General features: G+C 44.2%; 1 protein-coding gene across 1 annotated transcript in view; it reads left to right on the top strand.

Moving 5' to 3' along the window:
- Positions 1 to 5,895: 5,895 nt before the first annotated feature.
- LOC117481283 (high-affinity choline transporter 1-like) overlaps positions 5,896 to 26,918 on the top strand; it is a 40,787-nt gene continuing 19,764 nt past the window's right edge. Inside the window, exons 1-2 of the mRNA XM_034128921.1 lie at positions 5,896 to 6,179; positions 12,090 to 12,297. Of these exons, the coding sequence (XP_033984812.1) occupies positions 12,114 to 12,297 (184 nt within the window). The 5' untranslated portion in view covers positions 5,896 to 6,179; positions 12,090 to 12,113. The remainder of the gene's footprint in view (positions 6,180 to 12,089; positions 12,298 to 26,918) is intronic.

Here is a 26,918-nt window from a genome sequence, read left to right as displayed (position 1 = left end):
CATATTTACCTGAATGTTAACACCCCCACTTGATAACACATTTGTGGTCTTTTAACAAATAAAAACATTATAAGGTTCTCTACCTTACAGAAATTGTTACTCACCAAACATAAACTTTGCAAACTTAATCAACTTCAGTGGCGAGCCGTCAGGGCCCTCTAGGCCCTCTGTGAGGGCCTAAGATATTCCAAAAAATAATATTTAAAAACATTAAAAAAAAAAATATTTTTTAAAAATATATATTTTTTTTATATTATTTTTGTTATATTTTTCATTAGTTTTACCGAAAAAAAACTTGATTTAATAAAATAACATTTCCAAAGAAATAAATCCTTCGAATCTGCCTGTTCAGTCTCTGTTTGAATGTGAAGGGTTACATCAAAGAAGGTCTGGCCCTCTCTGCGATTCACAGAGGGCCCGCTATAGTAACTGAACGAGAGAGTAATGTCAAATGACAGTACAATTGACCAATCATATCTTCCCTCTAAATGGGTGGGTTTCATTATCGCGGACTTTATGACAAGTTCCGCCCGCTGTGAAACTTTTCTTGTTTCCATAGCAACAACAACTTCCTGTCAACAGCGTGAACTCGCCTTCAAAATAAAAGCATGCCAAATTACACTTAAGACATACAACTGTAACGAAAGTAACAAACACAATGCAATATCATTTTCAATGTCAAAGAACACAAATTGGGTTCACAGGTGTTGTTTTGTGTGGTAGAGGGTCGCTGTCATTGATGCGTTTTGCACCCTGGGCCGTTGTTTTGATATTCCGCTGAAGTACGCTGTGACGTAATAACTCTTTTTTTTCCTTTTTTTCGAGGGAAGTGGTGGGGGTCAGAGGGCCTAGGTATAAAGCTCACGGCTCGCCACTGATTAGTGATGGGAATTCCGGCTCTTCTTGGTGAGCCGGATCATTTGGCTCGGCTCACCAAGAAGAGCCGGCTCTTTCGGCTCCCAAACGGCTCTTCAGTTTACCACATATTATACCTTTTATAATTCAATCAAATGTAGCCCTGTTTTGACTAATGATTTATATGTGTACACATATCACTTAAATTATTCAATACATCCTTTGTACTGAAGTATTCAAAAGTAAAAATGACATGTTTAATATCAATTATTTGCTGCATGTGGCCAATTGTTTTCATTGCATTTACAGACCCTTGTATCTCTCTGATACCACCCAATGAATGCACAGACTTGCTTGTAGAACCACGCTACACAAAGCAGATAGCAACACCTATAAAAACTTAAGCATAGACATTTAAAAAAAGGGGCTACTGTATCGACATTTTAAAATTATATTTAAAGAAAAGGCCCTGACAAAACAGCAGGGCTCTATTTCAGTATTAACTATAGAAAAAAAGACAGCAACAGCTGACATCAAATCTTTGCTGAGCCCAAGGATAATCATAAATAAATAACAGAGTGAAAATAAATATATTGCAATGCTCAGTACAGCAGCATCCAACCGTCTCTAATCATAAAAAAACATAATACAAATAAATATATTGCAATGCTCAAAACAGCAGCATCCAACAGTCTCTAATCCTTTGATATTACATGCCACTGCATGCATGCACGGAGCAGCTGTAGCGCGGAGATCATCATATCATTCTGTCTTGTATTACTTAACAAAAAATAACAAAAACAAAAAAACGGCTCGTTCGCGGGCGCGAGCCGGCTCCCGTCGTTCACTTCAAAGAGCCGGCTCTTTGAGCCGGCTCGTTCGCGACCGACACATCACTACCACTGATCAACTTAAACTTTGGTGCAGGTTTTGTCATAACATCTGCCACCATCTGATCTGTTGGACAATAAATCAGATTTGTTTTTCCCCCTTCCACAGTTGACCTCAGAAAATGATACTTAATGTCAATATGCTTGCATCTCTGTCTGTTAACAGGATTCTTTGCCAACGCTATTGTGCCCTGGTTGTCTTCGTAAATCGTAGGTAGTGTATATTCACATTTGTCAATGCCCTCTAGTAGTTGTATTAAGTACATACACTCCTGCATAGTAGCTGCTAAAGCCATATACTCGGCTTCACAAGTTGATAAAGCAACAGTTGGCTGCTTTTTGGTTTTCCAGGAAACCAGTGGCCCGCTCTCATTAAGGCTAACACAATAACCTGACATACTACGTCTGTCGGTTAGATCAGCAGCCCAATCTGCATCGCTGTATGCTTGTAAGCCCAGTTTTTCACTCTTACATTTCCGGTAACACAGTTCCCTGTCGATTGTACCTTTCAAATATCTCAGTACATGTTTTACAGTAGTCCATTGCTCTTCTGTCGGCTCAGAAAAATACTGGGACAGTTTACTGACAACAAAACTCAAATCAGGCCTCGTGCACACAGCTAGGTAGATCAGGCTACCTACTGCCTCTCTGTACATTCTAACATCCTTCATCGGTACAGCATCATCCAAGTAGTTCAGTTTTTGCTCACAAGGTGTCGCTCTCGGTTTACAATCCTGCATGTTAAACCTTTCAAGTATTCTGTTCACATATTTCTTCTGTGACATCTTTACACAGGAATCAGTTTGATCAAAATCAATGCCAAGGAAATGTTTTAGTTTCCCCAAGTCCTTCATCCTGAATTTAGCTGTGAGCATCTCTTTAACAACTTTCAATGCATTGTTATCACTAGCTGCAATGATTATATCATCAACCCATATTATCATTATCACTTTCCAGTTTTCAGTTTCTTTTGTGTAAACACAATGGTCAGCAGGGTTCTGTAGGAACTCATTTTCACTCAGATACTCATGTAGCATTTTGTTCCAATTTCTGCCTGACTGTTTAAGCCCATATAGTGACTTTTCTAGCTTGTACACCAACTTTTCACCTTTACTAGATTTGACCTCAAAACCCTCTGGCTGGTCCATGTATATCTCACAGTCTATTGGTGCATGTAGGTAAGCAGTTTTAACATCCATTTGGTGTAAAATCAGATTTTCCTGTGCTGCTTTTTGCATTAACACTCTGATACTGGTGAGGTTAGCGGTAGGTGAAAATGTCTCATCATAGTTTTCACCCCTCTTCTGACTGTATCCCTTGGCTACATATCGTGCCTTGTATCTTTCGGATCCATCAACATTGGTTTTGATATCGTACACCCATTTACCCCCCACTGCTTTCTCATCTTGAGGTAAGTTGGTCAGGATAAATGTGTCATTCTCTTTTAGTGATTGCATTTCTTCATCCATTGCAATAACCCATTGTTTTGACTCAGATGAAGTTACAGCCTCCCTAAATGTTAAAGGGATATTGCACATTAATCTGTAACAATAGTCAATATTTGTCAGTAGCTGATCCTCACTTTCCTTACCACATACACTGTCACATAAGTAAGCTGGCTTCTTCCTCACTCTTGAAGGATAACGCCTAAGCTTACTCTTGTCGTCTTCTGTCTCTGTTACAACAGGTATAGATACTGGACTTACGTTAGTATCACCTTTGATTTTGCCAGATTTGTTCTGTACCTCAAAATCATCATCAGAGACGGTTTCTGTTTGTGTTTCTCTTTCTGAATTGGTCTTGGTCACAAACTTCACAAGTCTAGATTTTTGCACTTTTCCACTGTGAGGGAAATATACCATGTAGGCTGGACTATTTTTGTCATATCCAACAAAAATTCCCTCTTCACACCTTGAGTCCAGTTTCTTTTTGTCTTGCTTATAGGCATAGCACACTGACCCAAACTTGTGCATTCTGGAAAGGTTAGGCCGTCTACCTGTCAGCATAAAGTAAGGTGTCTGTTTTGTGCGGTTGTTAAAGCATCTATTCCTTATTACAGCTGCTGTCTGTACTGCATAGGTCCACATACTTTTTGGCATCTCATTTTCTATAAGCATGCACCTGGCCATGTCAAAAAGTGTGCGCCAATTCCTTTCAGCAGTGCCATTTTGATGTGGGGAATACGGTGCTGACTTTTCATGTCTAATCTTATTACTGCATAGTAATGCTTGGTAATGTTTCCCTGTGAACTCTGTGCCATTGTCTGACCTGATACATTTTACTTTCCCGTATGGGGCAGTATCGGCCAGAAATCTCTCTGTTGCTTGCACTGTGTCACTTTTGTTTTTAAGGAAATACACAAACACTGCACTGGAGTAATCATCTGTGAATGATAAAGCATACTTAAAGCCTTCTCTGGATTGCGGATCTATTGGTCCTGCTATATCTGTGTGCACCAACTCTAGAGCTGCTTTGGCTCTTACATCAGGCTCCCTGTTCCTGGTTTGGGTAAACTTCCCTTTAGTGCATACATCACAATGTGGAGGTTTGTTTACCTTACCCTTAACTGACATGCCATTAACAACATTCTGTAACTTCTGAATATCATCATAATTACAGTGTCCCAGGATCTCATGCCATGTCTGTAAATCATAACACCTGTTGCATTGGTCATCACATTAATCATTTACTGTGTTCAAGAAATAAAGTCTGTTCAATTCATAAATGTGAAATTTTGTACCGTCTTTGTGTTGCAGGACGTCTTTGCCCTGCTTGAAGGTTACCGTTGCTCCTTTGGTAGTAGCTGCTTTCACAGAAAAAATGTCTTGGGGGTACGATGGGATGTACAACGCCTTCTTCAGAGTTGTTTTGTGTCCTTTCCCCATGCTGTCCACCATAATAATAACAGTGTCCCCTCTTCCTTCTGCTACACCATTGCACCTGGTACCATCAGCTAATTCCACACAGTGGGACTCAGCCTGGAAGTCATCATCAAACCTCTTGAACTTTGTTACATCCGTGACGATATGTGAAGTCGCCCCTGTGTCCACCATCAGTCCTCTCTCGGTGATGCTGCGTCCTGGCTGGACCTTGTTGTCCACGTCATTGACTCGGAAAGCATACTCCTCGCCAGTCGTTTCATCTGAAGCTTTCCGCGCGTCGTCCTCCCGTCGCTGCTTCCGTCTGCAGGCTGCATCCCGATGCGTGTTGCTCTTACAATGACTGCACCACAGCTTACGTTGGCACGTTCCGGCCTTGTGTCCACTCAGGCCGCATCTATAACAAACAATGTCCGCACACTTGGTTCCTTTATCCCATGCTCTTGGTACAGAGGGTCGTCTCGCTCTCAACTGTTCCCGCGCCCTCATGACGTTGTCCTCTGGTGGCGGTGTGCGCATTCGCTCAGTATCCTCATAGCTGCGGAGCTTAGTCTTAAATTCAGCAAAACTTATTATCCTGTCAATTTGCGTGATGTGTATGGCGAATGGTTTAAATGATTCTGGCAGTCCCTTCAAAACCATTGCTACAAGAAGCCCATCACTTAATTTCTCCTCCGCGTTTCTCAAAGCGGTGATGGCGGTCTCTGCACGTATTATATACTCCGTCACACTTTCACTGCTTGACTTTAGGAGTGATGTCAGTTCAGTATATAGGCTGATAATACGTGGTTTACCTGTGCCAGCATAATAGTCTCTTAAAATCTTCAATGCCTGCCGACCATTATCCGCCGCCTCCCTCATTACAAGGGACAAACTTTTGTCATCAAGAAATTGGATAAGCTCTGCATAAGCCTCTTCATTTTTCCTTTCATCGTCCGCCTCTTCATCTTCCTCAATTATGTCCGTAGGACTCCTTAAAATAGTATTCTTCAGTCCCTGTAAGCGAAGATGGCCCAAGAATTTCGTCTCCCACAGTTCATAGTTCTTTTCATCCCCGTCAAACACTAACCGAGACCAGCGGGTACTGGAACCTGCGCCCAACCTGCTCATGGCGTTAGCTTAGCTTGCTAATCTACCACACGTGCTACGTTGCGACTTTCCATCGGTGGACAAATACTTATTTGGGTGTCTCTGGGCCCATAACCTGTTAGCAGAGTAAGCATAACTTCATTGCTGTTTAGCATCCAAATAAGTGGAGGAGTAATGAAACATCAGAGACAGTGGCATTTCATTCAACGGGCCCTCCCATTGGAGGCGTGGCTTTATTTATACCCATCATTGACCTTTAACCTGTTACGCTATTGGCTTCCAGTCATGCACAACAAATAACACAAATTGGTAACATATTTACCTGAATGTTAACAGGACTGGACGCGTGATCTGGACTCCGTGGAGAACACAAGGCCGACTATTCCTCCCGGCAGGTGAGAAGCTGTTCTCAGACGGAGCCCTGACTGCCGATCCGGTCCTGGAAGCTGGGAAAATAACTTACACGGTGAGAAACAAGTGATATTATAATTTATTACAGAAAGTCAAAAGTAGGCCTAAAAATAAAGAACCGGTTAAATCTCGCAGAAGTTTCTTGCAGGCAGACGTGTCTTTCTTATGTTGTAGCAATTTCCGGGGGCCACTGGGTGTGGCATTCTTTGGAGATGGTGTTGGATGTCTGGGCTCCGGGGGGCGAGGACAGGTGGAGGAGGACATGCATCGAAGTCACCTTGTGCAGTGAAGGATAGAGAGAAGGCAATAGGTCTGTTCTTTTTCTGTTATAGCATCTACTTTGGCAGTGTCTTACACACTTTCTTTCTTTCCCTACTTTCTGCTTCTGTTTCCCACATTTTAAAACACATTCTATGACTCTATCGCTACTAAATCTTTCACACTTACTTTCTTTTTCTTTCTTAGAACTCTTTCTGTTTCATCTAACACTTTTTTATTCTAGTTGATTTACACTCAGAGATCCTCCTTGAGGAAACCAACATTTTTTGATCCAATATGGCAAATGTTTCACTGATAATTCTCCTGTTAATTTTTACATCTCATGAATCCAGGATTTCTTTCTGGCACATTCAAGACTAAAGCCCTATAGGAACTCTGTTCCTCTTAGGTCAAAGGACTCTGTTATTTCAATGTTATCCGCTCTCACAGAGTACACGGACAGTTAATCACCACAAAGAAATATCCATTTACTGATGCCTTTCTTTAAGGTTTCTCCGAACATGAGCTGTGTACGCTTGTATGGCAGATACATCCCGAGCAGCATACACAGAGAAAACCAGCCAGGACAAAGTCCCCAGACACTGATTCCCTGGGGTTACTAGCCCCAAATGTTCATTAACCAAAAACGAAACACAACCGCTCGGTTTCAATTAAAAGCAGCGGCAAAAAGATAAGTCATCAGCCTGGATTTAAAAGTAGTAAGAGTTGCAGTGGACCTGCAGGTTTCAGGGAGTTTGTTCCAGATATTTGGAGCATAATAACTGAACGCTGCTTCACCATGTTTAGTTCTGACTCTGGGGACAGAAAGCTGACCAGTCCCTGAAGACCTGAGAGATCTGGATGGTTCATCATTTAGCAGTAGGTCAGAAATGTATTTTGGGCCTAAACCATTCAGTGCTTTATAAACCAGCAGCAGTATTTTTGAAATATATTCTTTGACACACAGGAAGCCAGTGTAAAGACTTCAGAACTGGAGTGATGTGATCCACTTTCTTAGTGTTAGTGAGGACTCGAGCAGCGGCGTTCTGAATCAGCTGCAGCTTTCTAATAGATGTTTTAGTGAGACCTGTAAAGACACCATTACAGTAGTCCAGTCTACTGAAGATAAAAGCATGAACAAGTTTTTCCAAATCCTGCTGTGACATTAGACTTTTAATCCTAGATATGTTCTTTAGGTGATATTAGGCTGATTTAGTAATTGTTTTAATGTGACTGTTGAAACTCAGGTCAGAGTCCATGACTACACCTAGATTTCTGGCTTTATCTGTTGTTTTGAACATTGCAGACTGAAGCTCAGCGCTAACTTTTATAAGTTCTGCCTTGGCTCCTTACCTCAGTTTTGTCTTTGTTTAATTGGAGAAAGTTCTGACACATCCAGTCATTGATTTGTTCAATGCACTTACTCAGTGTTTTAATTGGAGAATAGTCTCCTGGTGAAATGGTTATGTAAATGTGTGTGTCATCCGCATAGCTATGGTAACTTATTTTGTTGTTTTTCATTATCTGAGCCAGTGGTAGCATGTAGATGTTAAAGAGAAGAGGCCCCAAGATGGAGCCTTGAGGAACCCCACATGTCATATTTGTCAACTCAGATGTGTATTTACCTATAGAAACAAAGTTGTTTCTGTCCTTTAAGTAGGATTCAAACCAATTTAGAACTGTTGCCGAAAGTCCCACCTGGTTTTCCAGTCGGTCTAGTAATATGTTGTGGTCAACAGTGTCAAACGCAGCACTGAGATCTAAAAATACTAACACTGAAGTTCTGCCACTGTCTGTGTTTAAGTGGATGTCATTGAAGACCTTTACAAGAGCAGTCTCAGTGCTGTGGTTTGGACGAAAGCCTGACTGGAACACATCGAAACAGTTATTTAAATGCAAGACATTACTCAACTGTTGAAAAACTACTTTTTCAATGATTTTACCCAGAAATGGCAGGTTTGGTATGGGCCTGTAATTGTTCATTACTGAAGCATCTAGATTATTCTTTTTTAAGAGCAGTTTAATGACTGCAGTTTTCAGGGCCTGTGGAAAAACACCTGAGTGATGAGACTTGTTTACTATATGAAGTAGATCTGAGGCCATGCAAGGAAAAACATTTTTGAAAAACCCTGATGGAATAATATCAAGGCAGCAGGAGGAGGATTTCAGAAGTTGTATAATGTCCTCTATGTTTTTATCATTAATCTGATGGAATTGTGTCATGATGTCTGAATTGATTTTAAGTGGACACAGAGACAAAACATTTGCTGTGGATAGAAATTCAGAGGCTATTGACACTGGGGGGTTTGTTAGTCTGTCGACGGTAGCAAATAAGGCACGTGCGTTGTTTTTGTTTTTGGAAATGATATCAGAGAAGAAAGACTGTCGGCAATTTTCAATTCCAAATTATAAAGGCCAAGTCTCTCTTTATAGATTTCAAAATGAACCTGGAGATTTGTTTTTCGCCACCTGCGTTCAGCTTTTCGACACTCTTTTTTTCTCTGTTCTCACTGTCATGGCCTTTCTCCATGGAGATATTTTCTTCCCAGTCACTTCCTTTACCTTAGTTGGAGCAATGGCATCTATAACATTTTTAATTTTTGAATTAAAATGATCTACTAGCTCATTTACTGAGATGTTAGCAGGGGCAAGTGTGGAAGAAAAATTCTGAGTAAACATTTCCCTAGTATTTTCAGTTAAATATCGCTTTGTGGTTACCTCTTTTTGAACATTTTTGTGAACAGAAATAGAGCTCTCAAAGAAAACACAGGAATGATCAGAGAGTGCAACATCAGTCACCACAACCTCAGAGATATTCAGACCCTTTGAGATAATTAAGTCCAGAGTGTGCCCCTTATTGTGCGTGGGCTCCGTCACATGCTGAGTCAGTCCATAATTATCAAGAACACAAAACAGTTCTTTAGCCCCTCTGTCCTGGGGGTTGTTAACATCCATGTTGACAACCCCCAGGACAGAGGGACCTCCTTTCTTATGCATTCTTTCCTGACTCATAAAACTAAAGTTGGGAGGGGTTGATTCGATAAGAAGTGCTGCACTGTTATTTTGTTCAATCCATGTTTCCGTTAAAAACAAAAAATCGAGATTGTGCTCAGTGATAAAATCATTGATTAAAAATGTTTTTCCTGCCAAAGACCTGACATTTAATAAAGCTAGTTTAAGTTTCCTACTACAGGATCTAGCTTGGAGGAGAAATAGGCAACAGGCCTCTGTTTTCCCCCATGATCCTGAAGGAGAACTGAGGTCATACACCCATCTCGCTCATCCACTGCTTGAGTGAAAGGTTTAGTGTGATCAGGTAGACCTAGCGTCGGTGGGGATTGGAGAGCCAGCTTCATGTTAATGAAGGCTTGATTGGCTTCCGGTGTCCATATAAGGTGACCTGTAGGTTTCAAACCAGTGACATGCGTGATAGTACGGAGTGGCAGTTCGAGTGGAGAATAGTTTGGAATGAATGACCTGCAGTATGAACACATACCTAAAAATGACATCATTTGTCGTTTAGTGACAGGTTTTGGCAAAGCTGCCAATGATGCAATACGCTTATCTGAAAGCGTTTTCCCCTCTCCTGAAATGACATGACCCAAAAATGTAACTGTTCTTTGTACATATTGGAGTTTAGACAAACTGGCCTTGTAGCCCTCGGCTGCGAGGTGTTTTAACAATGCAACAGTGTCGACTTCACATTGTTCAGCTGTGGGTGCACAAATCATAATGTCATCGACATACTGTATGAGTGCGGTGCCTTTTGAAACTTGCAGAGAGGCCAAACTTGTACACAATGCTTGGTTGTACACAGTAGGGGACTCACAGTAGCCTTGACACAAACGTGTGAATGTGTAAGGTTTACCATCATATTCAAATGCAAACCAAAATTGGCTGTCTTTGTGTACAGGAACACTGAAAAATGTATTTGAGAGATCTATTACAGTGAAAAATGCTGCAGAGGCAGGCACTTGGGAAAGAATCAGATAAGGATTTGGAACGAGCGGTGCACGCGCATGGACAGCCGCATTCACAGCTCGTAAATCCTGGACAAATCTCAATTCATCCGGAGGTTTGTCCCGGACCTTTTTAACAGGAAACACTGGAGTGCGTACCGGGGAGTCATTACATGGAACAATAACCCCTTGTTTAAGCAGAGAGGTAAAAACTGTCCGAATGCCATCAACAGCTTCACGTTTCAATGGGTACTGCGGTTGATTAGGGCGGAATGTGGATTTAGGAGTGATAACTACAGGCTCAGCAGAGCGGATCAAACCTACATCATATTTGTGAGCTGCCCACAGCGTTATAGGCACTTCTTCTAACGCGGCAGGGAGATCAAAAACATGAGTGAAACATGAGAACTCCGGGCCAGATGGGCTAGAAACGGGGTTAATATAATCATCATTGCCTGTGAGAACCAGAGAACGCAGTGCATGAACTGAGCAGTTAATGATGTACTTAAACACGTCACGTGATGAGGAATACTCAATCAACGGGTCATCAGTGATAGTCCAATCAGTAATAGATTCCCAGTCTTTAACGATTGGACCCAAATCCCTCCATCTATCAGTGGGCCCCCTGGCTAGTGAAATGTGTATCTAGCATGATATCCACAGCCTTTGTTCAGTATGCTGCTGTCCCACTCCGAGATCCTACAGGGCGCCACGCCTACGCAAACCTTTTGCCCCGTACATACCGGCGTCCAAGTGTAGTCGAGTCAGGGTCAGAGTCTGAATATGAGACAGTGATATAAATGCGAATTGAGTTTACCCTCCTCTTATGCTTACATTATACTGGAGTCTGTCCTCCACAAAAACAGCTATTTTCCATGATATATTTGTGACGTGTTTACTTAAACCAGCGATGGGATGTATTCATTGATGTGTTATATCAGTCGATCCTGTCATTTGTTTATTTTCATGATTGATCATAGTATGATCAAAAGGAGGGAATGTAGTGGAAAACTTTATACAAGTGCATACTTATAACTTTATATGTAATGGCAAACTCTATATGTAGTGTAAACTTTATATGATGTGCAAACCAACTTTATGTGTTACCTAATATGGTAAAATGCTATGCAGTTGTTCCATGAGGATGTATTTTAATCCATGCCCTCTGTTCAACATATAACTAGCCTTAAGGATGTCTGGGGGTGAGACACAGTGTCGTGAGCAAAGGGTGAAGCAGTGTCTCAAACAAGTTCCTGTGTTTGTTCCTTGTCTTACAATGAGTTCCTAGTTTCTTGGTTATATCTGTAGTGACCTCACAATGACTTCCTGCTGTCCTCACTTGTACCTCTCTTTAACCCACAATGTGTTCCTAATTTCAACACTTCCATCTGTCTTAAACCAGTTCCTGTTTTTAGCTAAGTTCCTGATTTACTATATTGCCAATGTATGGTTTCTGTTCCTCTGGAAAGCGGGCGTAGCTTATCTATCTATCTTATCTATGCCACAGTGACAGGTGACGAAGTGTTGTTGAACTGCCAAGATCCTATAAAACCTATACGCACTCTTGTCCCTGTGCGCACTCTTCCAGAATACTCTGTACTCCGTGAGACCTGTGCCTTATTTGAAGCTTCAATATTAATGCCAGCTCCAACGAACGCAGGAATGACTCCCACACATGTCTGTGACCTTTGTGCTTGCCTACTCTAGATCACAATCTGTATTTGTTAAACTTGCAAACTTGCAAACAGTGTGCTCTACAGTTGTTGGGAACCATGGTTCTGAACATCCCCGGTGTGGTTGCAGTGGTGATTTTCTACATCCTGATTCTGGGCACAGGGGTGTGGGCTGCCCGAAAGTCAAGGAAAGCTGAGAGGAAGAGCCATGGAGACCGGACGGAGGCGGTGCTCCTCGGAGGCAGGAGCATCAGCCTGCCGGTCGGGATTTTCACCATGACCGGTAAGTTCTTCCTTGGGACTGATGGAATCATGTTATCCAGTGTTTGTTTTCTGCTTGCAGGATATTGATTTTGTGCAATGATGTAGATTTAGGCCCTGGTGGCATTTATTTGTAATAGTTTTCATCTCAATAGTCAAAGTCAACTTTATTGTCAATCTTCTTTTGTGTGATACAGACAGGGAGATCAAAATGCTGTTTTCTCACAATCCCTTGTAGTACAAATATATACATATATGTATATATACATACATACACATCTGTACCAGGGTTTCCGCTAGGGTTTCCGGACAGAATTTATTTTACCGGACAAATTTGAAACTTACCGGTCATGTTTCAATAATAATAATAAGAATTGTGTAGCAGAGTTTCTGTTAGCAGGTAATTACCGGACTATGACCGGATATGCTGATGTTTAAAACTCAGTTAATGGGAGTCATTTTTATATTGCTTCAGTTTATAATCATAACAAATCGAAAAATTCAGATTCATTTTTCAATAAATGATTCCACAAACAACATAATTATTACATTCAAACAAACTACTTGTAGTAGATGAAGTACATTATTCAAAAGTTTGCATTAGACGCGTTCACACCGCAGTACTTTTCCCACTTTAGTTCCGATATAGTTCCGAAATGTTGCGTTCACACCAAAAAAATCCGGAACTAAAATGAGATCATGAGAACCTTCCCCTTTTCCGTCCCTGCTAGAGAGCAGACTACTTTCGTGGGAGAAAAGGTTCCTATGTCTGATTGGCTGGGCGGAATGCAAACCACGCCCCGTAAAACTCCCAAAAAGTTTTGTGAAGCCGCCATTTTATTATCCTCGCATTAGCATTATTAGCATTAGCCCAGCGCACAAACGCAGAGAGACTAACTTATGGCAACACAAAAGAAAACATGGGAGCGGTGGAGATGAGGAGGTGTCGGCGTTCTGGCGATTTACTCGGAAGGCTTCAGTAGAAGCTGCTGGGACTTCCGGCCGGGGACTTCGGGTGGCAGTATACGCCGTGAAGTTGTTTGCGGCCTGCCAGTAAACCCAAAGCAGAAGAAGAAGAAGTGACGTCAGCTGCTTCATTTGACTAATCCTCCCCCAGGGACTTATTCCGGTGTGAACTAAAGGGTTCTCATGAACTAAGTTCTGATGAACCTTTGTGGGAAAAGTACTGCGGTGTGAAAGTGCCTATTAACTTTGAATAATAACACGGGAGAAACGGATCCTCTCTTTTCCCCTCTCCCTCCCTCTCTCTCCTGACAGCCCGTCAGTTTCTCATTCAGCTCGCTAAACAGTGGGGGGGGGGCTTCAGGTGATTATGCAGAGCTGCGTGTATCCGTCAGACTCAGCAGCTGATCTGATCTCTCTCTTTCGTCCGGTTATACTTCACTCGCGTTTATGTCCATATCGATCAGTTCCAGCTCTCCTGATCGGCCTTTATAGTATGGGCTCAGAACAGTCTCATAATACACACATGCACACAGAAGGATTCACACTTGTATTTCATGATCCGCAAAAGGATCCACACTTGTATTTCCGGATCCACACTTGTGTTTTTCAATGCACACACAAATGTGTTCCGTTTCATACATGTAAATAAAATCCAAATACAGAAAAAAGTTTTACATATGTATTTTTGATCCACACATATTTGTTTTCCGTTTAAATCCCCTGAACCTGCAAACACAACCCGCTTTCTGTGCATGGATCGCTGTGCATTCGTGTGTGGGTTTTTTGAGACTCCCCTGACGGTCACCCGATTCGTACTTGTAATTTGTGATTGCTATCTATAGCCAATCTATAGCCAATCAAATGTCTCCTTCATTCTAAGCCAATCACATGAGCGCGCCCCCACGAGGGTATGATTTATTGCGTTCATGACGTAGCGCTTCATGTACGCATTTTGCACTGTCCATGGAGCCTGCATACAGGCGCTAATCTCAGGACACCTCCACTCTCAGTACATTGCCACTTTCCAAACAAGAAATGCACGCAAATATAAGCTTTTATATTATTAAGGTACAGCGCCACTTCCCGTGGGTGCTAGACAGTGAACTGTCAACGGGGGGAGCCTCGCTGCGGGGAAACGGTGGACCTCTGTCGCCTGTCAAAGCAACTTCAGATGGCCAGTCCGCCCCTGCCGGTACCGAGGTGGGCAGATCGGAGTGGCCCGACCGGCCCACTTCGGTACGTCCCGATGGCCAGTCCGCCACTGCTTCGGCATACAGTATATGTGTTGCACGGCCAGTTACGGCTCAAGAAGCTGACTCAGATGAATGAGGCGAGTAAACAGCTGACAGCCGGCAAGAAACTCGAGCGATTATTCACATCGCGTCCGGTGTGAACACACCATTATTACAAGTATTATATAATTATATAATTACAAAATAAAATCGCCACTCTCAGTACAGCGCCACTTTCCGAACAGGTAATGCACGCAAATAAAATATTTTATATTATTATTAATAATAATAATAATAATATATATATAAATAAAAACATCTTGTATTTTAGTTACACCCGCTATTGATTCATTTAGTCAACATTGGACCTTGACACCGTCCACATAGCTACAGTATAGTGAAATAATATAATCGAAAACATTAAGCCTCTTTGATTTAATAATCGGAGCTGAAACCTCTCTGCCATCTCATACAACAGACACTTCCTTACTTATCTTTGAATAATAATACCGTAAAAATAAAGACGACTATGCTACGGTCCTTCGGTCCTGAGATTAGCGCCTGCAGGCTCCATGGACCTGTCATCTCCGGACAGCGCAAAATGCGTATATGAAATATGCGAAATCATACCCTCATGTGATTGGCTTAGAATGAAGGAGACATCTGATTGGCTATAGATAGAACAAATTACAAGTACGAATCGGATGACCGTCAGGGGAGTCTCAAAAAACCCACACACGAATGCACAGCGATCCATGCACAGAAAGCGGGTTGTGTTTGCAGGTTCAGAGGTTTTAAAGGGAAAACAAATATGTGAGGATCAAAAATACATATGTAAAACTTTTTTCTGTATTTGGATTTTATTTACATGAATATGAAACGGAACACATTTGTGTGTGCATTGAAAAACACAAGTGTGAATCCTTTTGCGGATCATGAAATACAAGTGTGAATCCTTCTGTGTGCATGTGTGTATTATGAGACTGTTCTGAGCCCATATTATAGAGAGCACCGATCGAACTATTAAGAGTGAATATCGGCCGATAATGACCGGCGGCCGATCGGAGCATCCCTAATTATTACCGGACATTTTGACCGGCAGGTTTTGAATTTACCGGTTTTTAATAAATGTTACCAGCTAAAAACCGGTAATTACCGGCTAACGGAAACCCTGATCTGTACACCCAATTTTTTTTTAATATATATATATATATATACATTTACACATACATAATCAAACATAGACACATATACATATGCACATATAAAGGGGCATAAATAAAAGGCAGAACAGTCAATATATACAAAATAACAACATTAAAGTCACTACAAAACGGATCAGGATGAATATATTACAACAGTAAAAATATGTACAGTGGTGCATGACTCTCCATAGCGGCGTAGTAGAAAAGTGTCTGGTGCTGGAAGTGTCTGGTGCTGTGTGTGTGTGTGTGTGTGTGTGTGTGTGTGTGTGTGTGTGTGTGTGTGTGTGTGTGTGTGTGTGTGTGTGTGTGTGTGTGTGTGTTCAAATACAGGTCCAATGGGGGCAGGGGGGGAGGTGGGAGGGAGGGGAGAGAGTTCAGCATCCCGACAGCCTGGTGGAAAAAGCGTTTTTTTAGTCTGGTGGAGCTCGACCGGAGGCTGTGGAGGCAGTAGGGTGAAGAGGCAGTTGGAAGGATGGGAGGGGTCACCACCAATGCTGAATACTTTGCAGTTGAGGCGGGTGTTGAATATGTCCAGGGGAGTTGGGAGTGAGGCACCGATGATCCTCTCAGCAGTGTTCACTATGCGCTGCAGGGTCTTCCGGTTGGAGGCGGTGCAGCTTCCGAACCACACCGTGATGCAGCTGCTGAGGATGCTCTCCATGGCGCCCCGGTAGATAGAAAACATGATGGGGGGGCTCCTGCTCTCTTCAGTGTGCGGATGAAGTGAAGGCGCTGCTGGGCTTTCTTGGCGAGTGACGTGGTGTTGTTCCTCCAGGAGAGGTCCTCGGTGATGTGCACCCCCAGGAATTAGGTGCTGCTCAACATTCAACAGCAGCAACATTGATGGTCAGTGGGTGGGGGTTCTCCTGAAGTCGACAACAGTCTCCTTTGTTTTCTCCACATTAAGGAAGATATTGTTGTCTATGCACCACGTGGCCAGCTGGTTCACCTCCCTCCTGTAGTGGGTTTCGCCGTTGTTGCTGATGAGACCCACCACGGTTGTGTCATCCGCAAACTTGATGAAGTGGTTGGAGCTGTGGGTGGGTGTCCAGTTGTGGGTCAGCAGGGTGAAGAGGAAGGGGCTGAGCACACATCCTTGGGGGGCCCCCGTACTCAGCGTGATGGTGTCTGATGTGTGGTTTCCGACCCGTTCAGATTGCGGTCTCGCAGTGAGGAAGTCCGGCAGCCAGTTGCAGAGAAAGGGGCTGAGGCGACTACAGCTAGTAGTAGTTTGCTAAACCCACAAACTTCTGTTCGTCTTACGTCAAATGGCTGGCAGGGTCCACCAACTGTGTTAGCTTCTCAGTGGTGGTGTTAGAGCTTCTTAGTGCAGCTGCAGCCAGAAGGCTACCTTGTCCCAAAACAACCAAAAGCTGCAGCAGGAGGAAACGGTAAATAAGGGAGCAAAACTTGGTTGAGCTTGGAAAATGTTACACTGTAGACACATTTTATTACCGGGTGTAAATGTAATAAGGTTAAATCTTAACTAGATACAATTTGGATACAAGACACATTCTAATGTATTTCCTAAATGGGGCCTGAGTCGTGCTATAAAGATGTTTTTGCATGTGGATTCTCCATTCTTTGTGTGGCAGTAGCCGCAGAGGGGAGGATAAGTGAATGTATTTGTTCAAGTTGGTTTGATTACACCATTCACAATTCCGACAACGCCACCTTGGGAGTTTCACCCAAGGAAATATTAACACTTTTTCAGAGGACACATAGGTTCGAATACTAATGGAGCCAGAGACGTGGTTTCAATTTATCAAAAATATACAATTTTATTTACCACAAGTCAATAGTTTAAAATGCAGTTTAAAACAGTCACACAGGGCTGTAGCACAAAGGGAAAAAATGAATTAGGGGCTGAGGCTTACCAGTGGGGGGATAGGGTCGACGAGTGAGTGGAAGAATCCCCAAACAAACCAAACTTAAATCACCCCAGTCATACGTGCAGGAAATCAAATCCCGGGGGAACACATCACACACAAAAGAAGAGAGGAAAACCACCACCTTGGACACCAGCACCACCACCTTCAGCTCTCAGTAACTAAGTAGGGAAACAAATAGGGAAATGCAGTTAATGGGGGCTAAATAAGTCAATCAAAGTAATAAACAAACACAATAGCAAATATGTTCTCATAAACAGATAACTTAACATTTAAGAATAAAACAAATCACAAGAGAAAAGGTTCAGTTAAACAAAATAAACAATTAACTAGAATAAAATAAACAAACTAATTTAAATCAAGTTGGCCAAAGTAAGGACAAGTTATAGGGGGGAGTTAGCCCCAGAGTTCAATGACTTCCACACTTCGAGTGTCGGCCCAAGCAAGGCAGCAGGAAGGCATGCAGTTAAAGCAGCACTTTAACTGGTGAGCGAGCCTCCGCAGTAGGCGACGCAAAGCTGGCCAGAAGCAGCAATCAGAAGCAGCAATATAGTAGCAGTCGCCCAAACATTTAGGCAGGATCAACAGCAGTTGTACCAATAAATACACTTTCTCCGGTGAAGCAAAACAGCAGATGTCCCCTAATCATTGGATTGGCCCGATCAGGCTTTCCTATCGATGACGCAGAGAGGAGAGAGCTTCATGCTTTCTATGGCTGCGTTGACAGGCTGCACCCAGAGGATCCTCCACTGCACCGGTGGCGGAAGCAAACACGGCAAACATGCAAGTGGGGCGGGTCTGTGTACCAACAAACAAGAGACAGCCAGCTAGAAACCTCTGCCCTTTTATAGGGTGCCCCCTGGTGGTGATATGCTCACAGGAGCCAAACGAGGAGAATATGCTTTACAAGGGATTAGGACTCTCATCCTGCCACAATCTACCCCCCCTATTTGTATCGTCGGCCCGACGATGAACAAATCCAAGCCAATGTTAGCCAACCTAGTTCCAAGGTCTAAAGATAACCGACACAGAGTTAGACACGGGACCAGGAGAGTTTTCGGCCACAGGCAGCAATTCTCCCAACGCTCTCGGGAGATGATGGACATTAGGATGCTGCCCAGCGGTTGACCGTGCAGTCCGTCGCAATGTCACTGCGCTAGAATCAGGGCAAGTGGCTGGAGGAATAGCCAAGCGGGAGGAAGGCAATTCTGGCATGGCAGCGAGAGCTACCGAAGGGCCGGCCTCAATGGAGGCTTCGTCAGATGGTGGAAACAGCAACCAAGGGGTTTCTTGGGTCACCACAGCTGATCTGGTAGAAGGAGGATTCGGAGCTTCATTTCTTGAAACCCATAGGTCACCGTCAGAGGAAAGCTCACCATCTGACTGTGGTGAGTCAGGAGGAATTGAGAGAGGGACAGGGACATCTTCTGGAGAGTGTGTTCCAACCACAGCTTTCAACAGAGTGCGGTGGACCCGTTTGGTTTTGGTCAGGTCGTTTGCCGGTGCAATCGTGTACACCGAACCGCCTTTTGGTGCTTTCACCACTATATACCTGACAGAACTCCAAATATCCCTGATCTTATGGCGCCCACCACAATCTCGCAACCAAACTAACTGGCCCTCGTTCAATGGGACATCTTTGACATACTGGTCATGGCACCTCTTTCTGCGCTCTGCTGCAGTTTTTAACCTCTCTTGAGCTCCTTCAAAGGCAATTTGCAATTTTGCCTGATGCTCCTGAATCCACTCATGGACAGGACCACCGACTGGATCAGGGACTCTACCCAACAGAAAATCAACTGGGAGCCTTGGCTCTTGTCCAAACATCAACAAGAATGGAGATTCACCAGTTGACTGATGGGGAGTAGTGTTGTAAGAATACAGTAGTTGTGGCAAGCAGGAGTTCCAATCCCGTTTCCGAGACACAGGCAGAGTACGCAGCAAGTTGTGAAGGGTTCGGTTGAACCATTCACATTGACCATTGCCCGCCGGATGGTAGGGAGTAGTGCGAGATTTTTCAATGTTATAGAGGCTGCAAAGTTGTTGGATAAGAATGCTCTCAAAGTTTCGACCCTGGTCCGAATCAAGGGCGCCGGAAGCGGGGGGGCCAGGGGGCCATTGGCCCCCCCACTTTTGAGCCCTGCCCTACATTTTCGCAGCGGCGGATGCCGCAGAACACTGTACACATCCCGTTTCAATAATTCCCCTCTACTCTAAAGTCGCATCTAAAACGCGATCTGATCTAGCTGTGTATATTTTGTTATTTGTTATTGTTATATTCAATCTCATTAGCTACAGGCATTTTTGAAGCTTGTAAAGGGAAGATGACAGCTCGCCTCTCACTCGCCACTCTGCTCTTCCACAGCGCCGCTTCCCCTCCCTCTGCTGAAATTATGAATGTAAGGCGTATAGTAATCATATATAACACGGCAGGGTCTGTTACAGTTTGTTTGTATCTGATTTCAAATAAACAAAGTCTTGGCTTTCAGAATATTAAACTTGTTTCGGCAAATTTAGATGATAAATACAACTTTGAAGCTTGTAACGGCATAATTACAAGCGGAGACCGGAGTAACTTTACGTCACAGCACGCATAAGAACAGCCGGTGTTTCTTGTGAGTGTTTTCCCCGGGAAACAAACACAATACACACACAAACGCAAAAATACACAAACACGTATACACACTCGCGGGCTTCCCCCAGACCAGTAATCCAAACGAAAATATCTTCCCTCCGTTACTACTTTGATCATTTGCTCCGCTTCCAGAGAAGAGGAAACTTTAAAGGCCTTTTTCTCAAAATGATGACTCGGTAACAGTCATTATATAATGTGACATATTTTGCTTAATATTTGGGAGTACAAAAACTATCCTGATATCATTAGAAAGCTAGGAATCTCCTCTTTCCAACAGTGTATACAACTCAAAATGTGTCTTCGCGTCAATGCGACTGATTTCGATGGAGCAGGTTTGCATTAGGTAAAATAAAGCAGGCAGACATAACAGGAAGAATATGTAAATGTTAACCCAATCAAATAGGACATTGTCACACCATTCAAATGTATCCATGTAAATTACAACCAATAAAAAAGCTTAGATGTGTTTATTTGTTACGTTGTTTACTTTATTTGTTACGTTGTTCTGTGTGTGTCAGCCGTTAAACCAGATAGAAAGAATAGATACACTTGCAAACAAGTCAGAAGAACCAGCGCAGAAGAAAACTAAATACAGTCAATCTAAACTTACATTTAACAACTGGAAGGTCACATCCCTGACATCCACTTCTCCGGAGCCTGGACCTTCATCAATCATAGAAGAACCAGCGAAGCCAGAATAGATAAATCCAAAAGCAGCAGCTCTGCGGCCGCAGAGACTGTCAAAACCACCGCCGCCGCCACCCCCCACCGCCATCCGACTGCATGGAGGTTTGTTGTCAGGACATTGAGGCGGGTAAAGCTGTACAGCTAACTGTCGAAAAAAAGGAGACCGCTAGATCGTCTGGGCAAAGAGAAAGGTACTTCAACGCAGAATGGTACAAAAACAGAGAGTGGTTAATTATTTGCAAAACCACTAAACGGGCCTTCTGTGAAATATGCAGATTTGCTGCTGTCAAATGGCTTGTAACTTTCTCAAAATGTGGAGATGATAGCTATGTTAATACCGGAGTTAATAACTGGAAAAAGTGCCCAAGCCTCCATGAACAGTTGTCTCTGACTGTACGATGGGTATCAGCTGATTATGTTGTCCATGAAGACTTCATAGTATGACTGTCCTAAGACTGACGCAGAATCAATAACCCACTGATAAACTGCGATGTTAACAACCTCATGATAACCTCATATGTTTTTAACTTAGGATCATAGGCTACCTGTGTTTAGTCTAGAAAAAGGTAATTGTGTGCATTTTATTATAAAGTTGTGTATATTTACAGACTGTTGCAAAAACTAATAAGCTTATAAACATAAGGTTTAAAACTAAAAGAGCTTTACAAAAAAGTAACACAATTAAAGATGTTTTATTTGAGTTATTAATTTACATTTTTTGTCAAAGAGATGCTGATTTGAAACCGTTGTAGTTACGGCATTTCCTGTTTCTGCCGGAGAGAGGGGAGTTTGTCCCAAAGCTTGCCGCTGTCTCCCTCCATCTGACAGGAGGGAGCCTCATGTGTCACTCCACGGAGTTCACTCCGTCACGGAGGGGGAGTGTGTAGGGCGTGGTTTGGGATTGGGCCATACACACGCACTTTTTTGGCCCCCCTACTTCTAAAATGAATCCGGCGCGCCTGGTCCGAATGTATACGGGCTGGGACACCAAACTTTGAAAACCATTCTGTGACCAGAACTTGAGCCACAGTAGAGGCTCGTTGGTCACGGGTGGCAAAAGCCAAAGTGTACTTGCTAAAAATGTCTGTAATTACAAGGACATTTTCCAACCTACTATAGGTGGGTTCCAAGACAGTGAAGTCAATCGCCAGAATTTCATTGGGTCTAGAAGCCAGCAAGTGTCCCATGGGAGCACGAGCCGCTGGTCGAGTGTCCTTGGCAATTTGACACCTCTCACAACTGCTGCACCAATGTACCACCTCGGAGGACATACCTGGCCAGTAACACCGCTGCCTAAGTAGCTCCAAGGTTCTTTCAATACCTTGGTGGCCATGCCTCTGGTGGACTTCGGTGAGCACCTGCTCTCTCAAAGCAGCTGGCAAAAGCAGCTGCAGAACTGCTTCAGCCCCATCAGAGCGAAAGATCTGGCGATAGAGGACCCCACTCCTCTCAACTAACCGGTCCCATTGGCGGAGCAGTGCCAATGCTTGCCGGGACAACTGCTTCCTCTCATCATTGCTAGGACACTGCCTCCTTCTCCAGAACACCAAGAGTTCCTGAAGGAGAGGGTCCGCTTGCTGAAGTGCCTCCATATCAGACTGTGTATGATGAGGCAGGGCTATGACAGCCGTTTGTGTTGCCTTTGCTACTGGCAAGGCTTGCCGTAAAGGCAAGGGGAGCAACGTGCTAGGGAGCATAGCTTCAAGATCTTGCACTCCTGGTGGGTGCTGACGGGACAGGGCATCAGCATTTCCATTACTTCTACCAGAGCGGTACTTCATCTCAAAGTCGAAAGACGCAAGTTGGGCTGCCCAACGTTGTTCAGTGGCTCCAAGCTTTGCCGTGGACAGGTGGCTAAGTGGATTGTTGTCAGTGAAAACAACACATTTATGACCAAGCAGATATTCCCTGAATTTCTCGGTCATGGCCCACTTGAGCCCCAAGAACTCCAGCCTCATGGAGCTGTAGTTGGCAGAGTTGCATTCAGTGGGCCTCAGACCTCTGCTGGCATAAGCTATGGGCCTGACCTTACCACCTTGCTCCTGTGATAACACAGCTCCGAGGCCACCAAAGCTTGCGTCGACCTCCAGAATAAATGGGAGGGAGAAGTCAGCATAGGCAAGCACAGGTGCCGTGGTGAGCTTTGTCTTGAGAGCCTCAAAGCTCCTATGACACTCCTCAGTCCAGTTCCCAGCGATTTCACGCTCTGATCTCCTTTTGGACTTGGTGCCTCCCAACTCAGCCACCAACGTATGTAGAGGGGCAGCCAATTTGGCAAAGCCCTCCACAAACCTACGGTAGTAACTGGCAAAACCAAGGAACGACCGCAGTCCAGAGATGGTAGTGGGGGGCTGCCAACTGGCTACCACCTCCTGTTTGCTGGGATCAGTAGAGACACCCTGGTCAGAAATCACATGGCCCAGGTAACGCACCTCTCGCTGGAAGAAAGCACACTTTGAGAGCTTAGCCTTTAAGCCTTCATGCTGTAGCCTTCTCAGCACGACCTCCAACCTCTCAAGATGTTGATCCACGGTGGAAGAGAATACCACGATGTCATCAAGGTATAAAAGCAAAGATTGGCATTGTTGGTCCCCGAAGATCCGCTGCATCAATCTTTGGAAAGTGCCAGGAGCATTGCAGAGTCCAAAGGGCATCCGATTCCACTCAAAGAGGCCAAACGGGGTGCAAAACGCAGTTTTTGGCCGGTCTGCTTCTGAAACTGGTACCTGGTTATACCCACTGGCTAAATCCATGGTGAAAAACCAGCGAGCACCCGTCAGCGCATCAAGAGACTCTTCGATTCGAGGGAGAGGAAAAGCATCTTTCCTGGTTTTGCTGTTCAGCTGCCTGTAGTCTACGCACATGCGCAGGCTACCATCCTTCTTTTTCACTAGCACGCAACTCTCTCTTATGATCTGTGACTCAAGAAGTTGGTTGATGTGCTCCTTCACTACCTCGTACTCAGACGGGGGAATGCGCCTATAGCGTTGCTTCACGGGGACGTCATCAAGAAGAGGGATGTCATGAGAGATCAAGGTGGTGCAACCCAAGTCCCCCTCGTGAGCAGAAAAGACAGATGTGTGCTTCGTCAAAAGTGACCGTACCTTAACCTGTTCTTCAGCAGGCAAGGAAGACAGGTCTAGAGCATCCAGCTGGTCAGGCACAGAGGGAAAGGCAGCCTGGGATGCCACTCTGGCCACACAGGATGGTACTTCGGTGACACCAACAGGCAAGTTGACTAGCCTAACTTCATCGAGTGTGTCTACCAGTGTGCGGGGATACAGCAACACGTCTGCGGAGCCTACGTTCACAATAGGGATGTAGGCGGTGCCCCTTTCCACCCGAACCAGAGCTGGAGAGGCAAGCAATCCAGCCGGAAGACCCGAATCCAAGGGCTCAATTAACACAGTGCCACTTGAGTACTGCTCTGAGCATGTGGCTGCAACAATCTTCATCATGCCACCAGGGATACGACAAGCCTTCCTTCCACGCACTTTTACCCCTCCTGAACTGTCAGGAGGGGCCTGCACACTGGCCTGATGGCATTTTTGCAAAGCCTGAATGAATGATTCGGGGGCCTCCGATACAGGAGGCAAAGAAAACAAGGCCAAACCATGCTGGCCAAAGAGCTCCTTGTAACATCTGCGAATTATATTCATCCCCAGAATACCAGGGACTGCAGAAGAGACACCACCGGGGGGGTCCTTCACCACCAACACACCACAGCTTGCCATTACCTTTCCACAAAGCTCAACTTCTAGCTCCAAGTAGCCAATGTAAGGGATGGCCAACCCATTGGCTGCTCTGAGCTGCAGCCAGTGACAAGATTGGAGCCTCTCCTGGCCCCAGGGTTCAAAATGCTGATGGAAAAAGCTCTCTGTGATTGTCGACACCATGGACCCAGTATCTACCAAACAAGGAACCTTAACTCCACCCATGCTTACATCTAAATGTGGACAAGAAGACATGAGCTTAGAAGCTTCTCCTGAGCCTGTGACTCCACCCCCCGAACTGTGGCTCCGTAATTCGGTGGGCGCTAGTTTTCCGATGGCTGAGTGAAACGGCGCTGCCCGCTAGACTGTTGAGCAGGTGAGGACGGCCGAGCACGAGGAGCAACACGTACCCCATCGCACTCACGGGCAAAATGACCGGATAGCTGGCAACGTCTACAAATTATGGGGCCACTATAAGGGGGGGCGACTGCGCAGCTGAGAGCCCTGGAAACGAGAAATGCTTTGAGTAAGCGTGTTAAGCTGCTCTTGCTGGAGTTTTAGCATCTCTCTCATCTCACTCAGTTCAGACACCTGATAGCCAGTCACCACCTGAGGACCACCCTGAACTCCATACTGTAGACCAAGAACTGAAGGGACAGAGTGACTTCGGCCCCTATTGCCACCAGGCAAACCCTCACGTTCCCACCTGATTGCTTCCGCCCTAGCATCAAGTAATGCCGCAGTAGGTTGTCAACGCACAAACTGTTTTAACTCTCGTCGCAATGCACAATCAATGACATGCTCTACAAATTGGTCGCGTAGCAAAACCTCTGCATTTTGCATGTCATCAGGCGCCCGCTGCTTTACAGATGACATAAGACTAAGCAACGCAAGGGAGAATTCCTGCAAAGTCTCCCCTTCTTGCTGCCGTCGGGAGAAGAAAGCCTCTTGTAAAGCTACGTAAGAATCAGAACAACCATACAGCTCTGTCAACACAGCAATTATTTTGACAGGGTCTTCCCGCTCTGCACTTGCTCTGTATTTTATCTCATCACGGGCCTCTCCTTCAAGATGGTCAAACAAGAAAAATGCCTGATCGGATACAGACAAACGGCGCGCTCTCATACAAGCCTGTACTTCCTCGATCCACTCACTCAACCCTATTCCTGATCTCCCCCTAAACATAGGACATTTCCTATCTCGGGGCACAAAAACCAGTCTATCCGCTGAAGGGGCACTAGCATTGAAAGGATTAGAAGGGGGAACAGTAGCAGTTAAAGGGGCAGCACTAGGACCAGGCACCTCCACAGCCCGTTCCTGCAACACCCTCAACTCTTGTAACTCTCCCTCCATAGCTACACCGTTGCTAATTCAGTGGAGATAGGGCACCAAAATAGACAGGCAATACACAATAATAAACACTGACTTGCCAAAGGTCCACAAGAAACCAACTGCTGTTTTGCTTCGGAACACAATATAAAACACTTAATACAGGGTAAACTAGCTTCTAGCAATGGCCACAATACAACACTAATAATAATAATAAATAATTGAAACACACGTCTCTGCTCTCAAAAAGTAAATCCTGCCGACAACGCCAGTTTGTGGCAGTAGCCGCAGAGGGGAGGATAAGTGAATGTATTTGTTCAAGTTGGTTTGATTACACCATTCACAATTCCGACAACGCCACCTTGGGAGTTTCACCCAAGGAAATATTAACACTTTTTCAGAGGACACATAGGTTCGAATACTAATGGAGCCGGAGACGTGGTTTCAATTTATGAAAAATATACAATTTTATTTAGCACAAGTCAATAGTTTAAAATGCAGTTTAAAACAGTCACACAGGGCTGTAGCACAAAGGGAAAAAATGAATTAGGGGCTGAGGCTTACCAGTGGGGGGATAGGGTCGACGAGTGAGTGGAAGAATCCCCAAACAAACCAAACTTAAATCACCCCAGTCATACGTGCAGGAAATCAAATCCCGGGGGAGCACATCACACACAAAAGAAGAGAGGAAAACCACCACCTTGGACACCAGCACCACCACCTTCAGCTCTCAGTAACTAAGTAGGGAAACAAAGAGGGAAATGCAGTTAATGGGGGCTAAATAAGTCAATCAAAGTAATAAACAAACACAATAGCAAATATGTTCTCATAAACAGATAACTTGTGTAAACATTTAAGAATAAAACAAATCACAAGAGAAAAGGTTCAGTTAAACAAAATAAACAATTAACTAGAATAAAATAAACAAACTAATTTAAATCAAGTTGGCCAAAGTAAGGACAAGTTATAGGGGGGAGTTAGCCCCAG

Source organism: Trematomus bernacchii, unplaced genomic scaffold (assembly GCF_902827165.1).
Source record: "Trematomus bernacchii unplaced genomic scaffold, fTreBer1.1, whole genome shotgun sequence".
Taxonomy (NCBI): Eukaryota; Metazoa; Chordata; class Actinopteri; order Perciformes; family Nototheniidae; genus Trematomus; species Trematomus bernacchii.
This window is presented reverse-complemented; position numbering and strand designations above follow the sequence as displayed.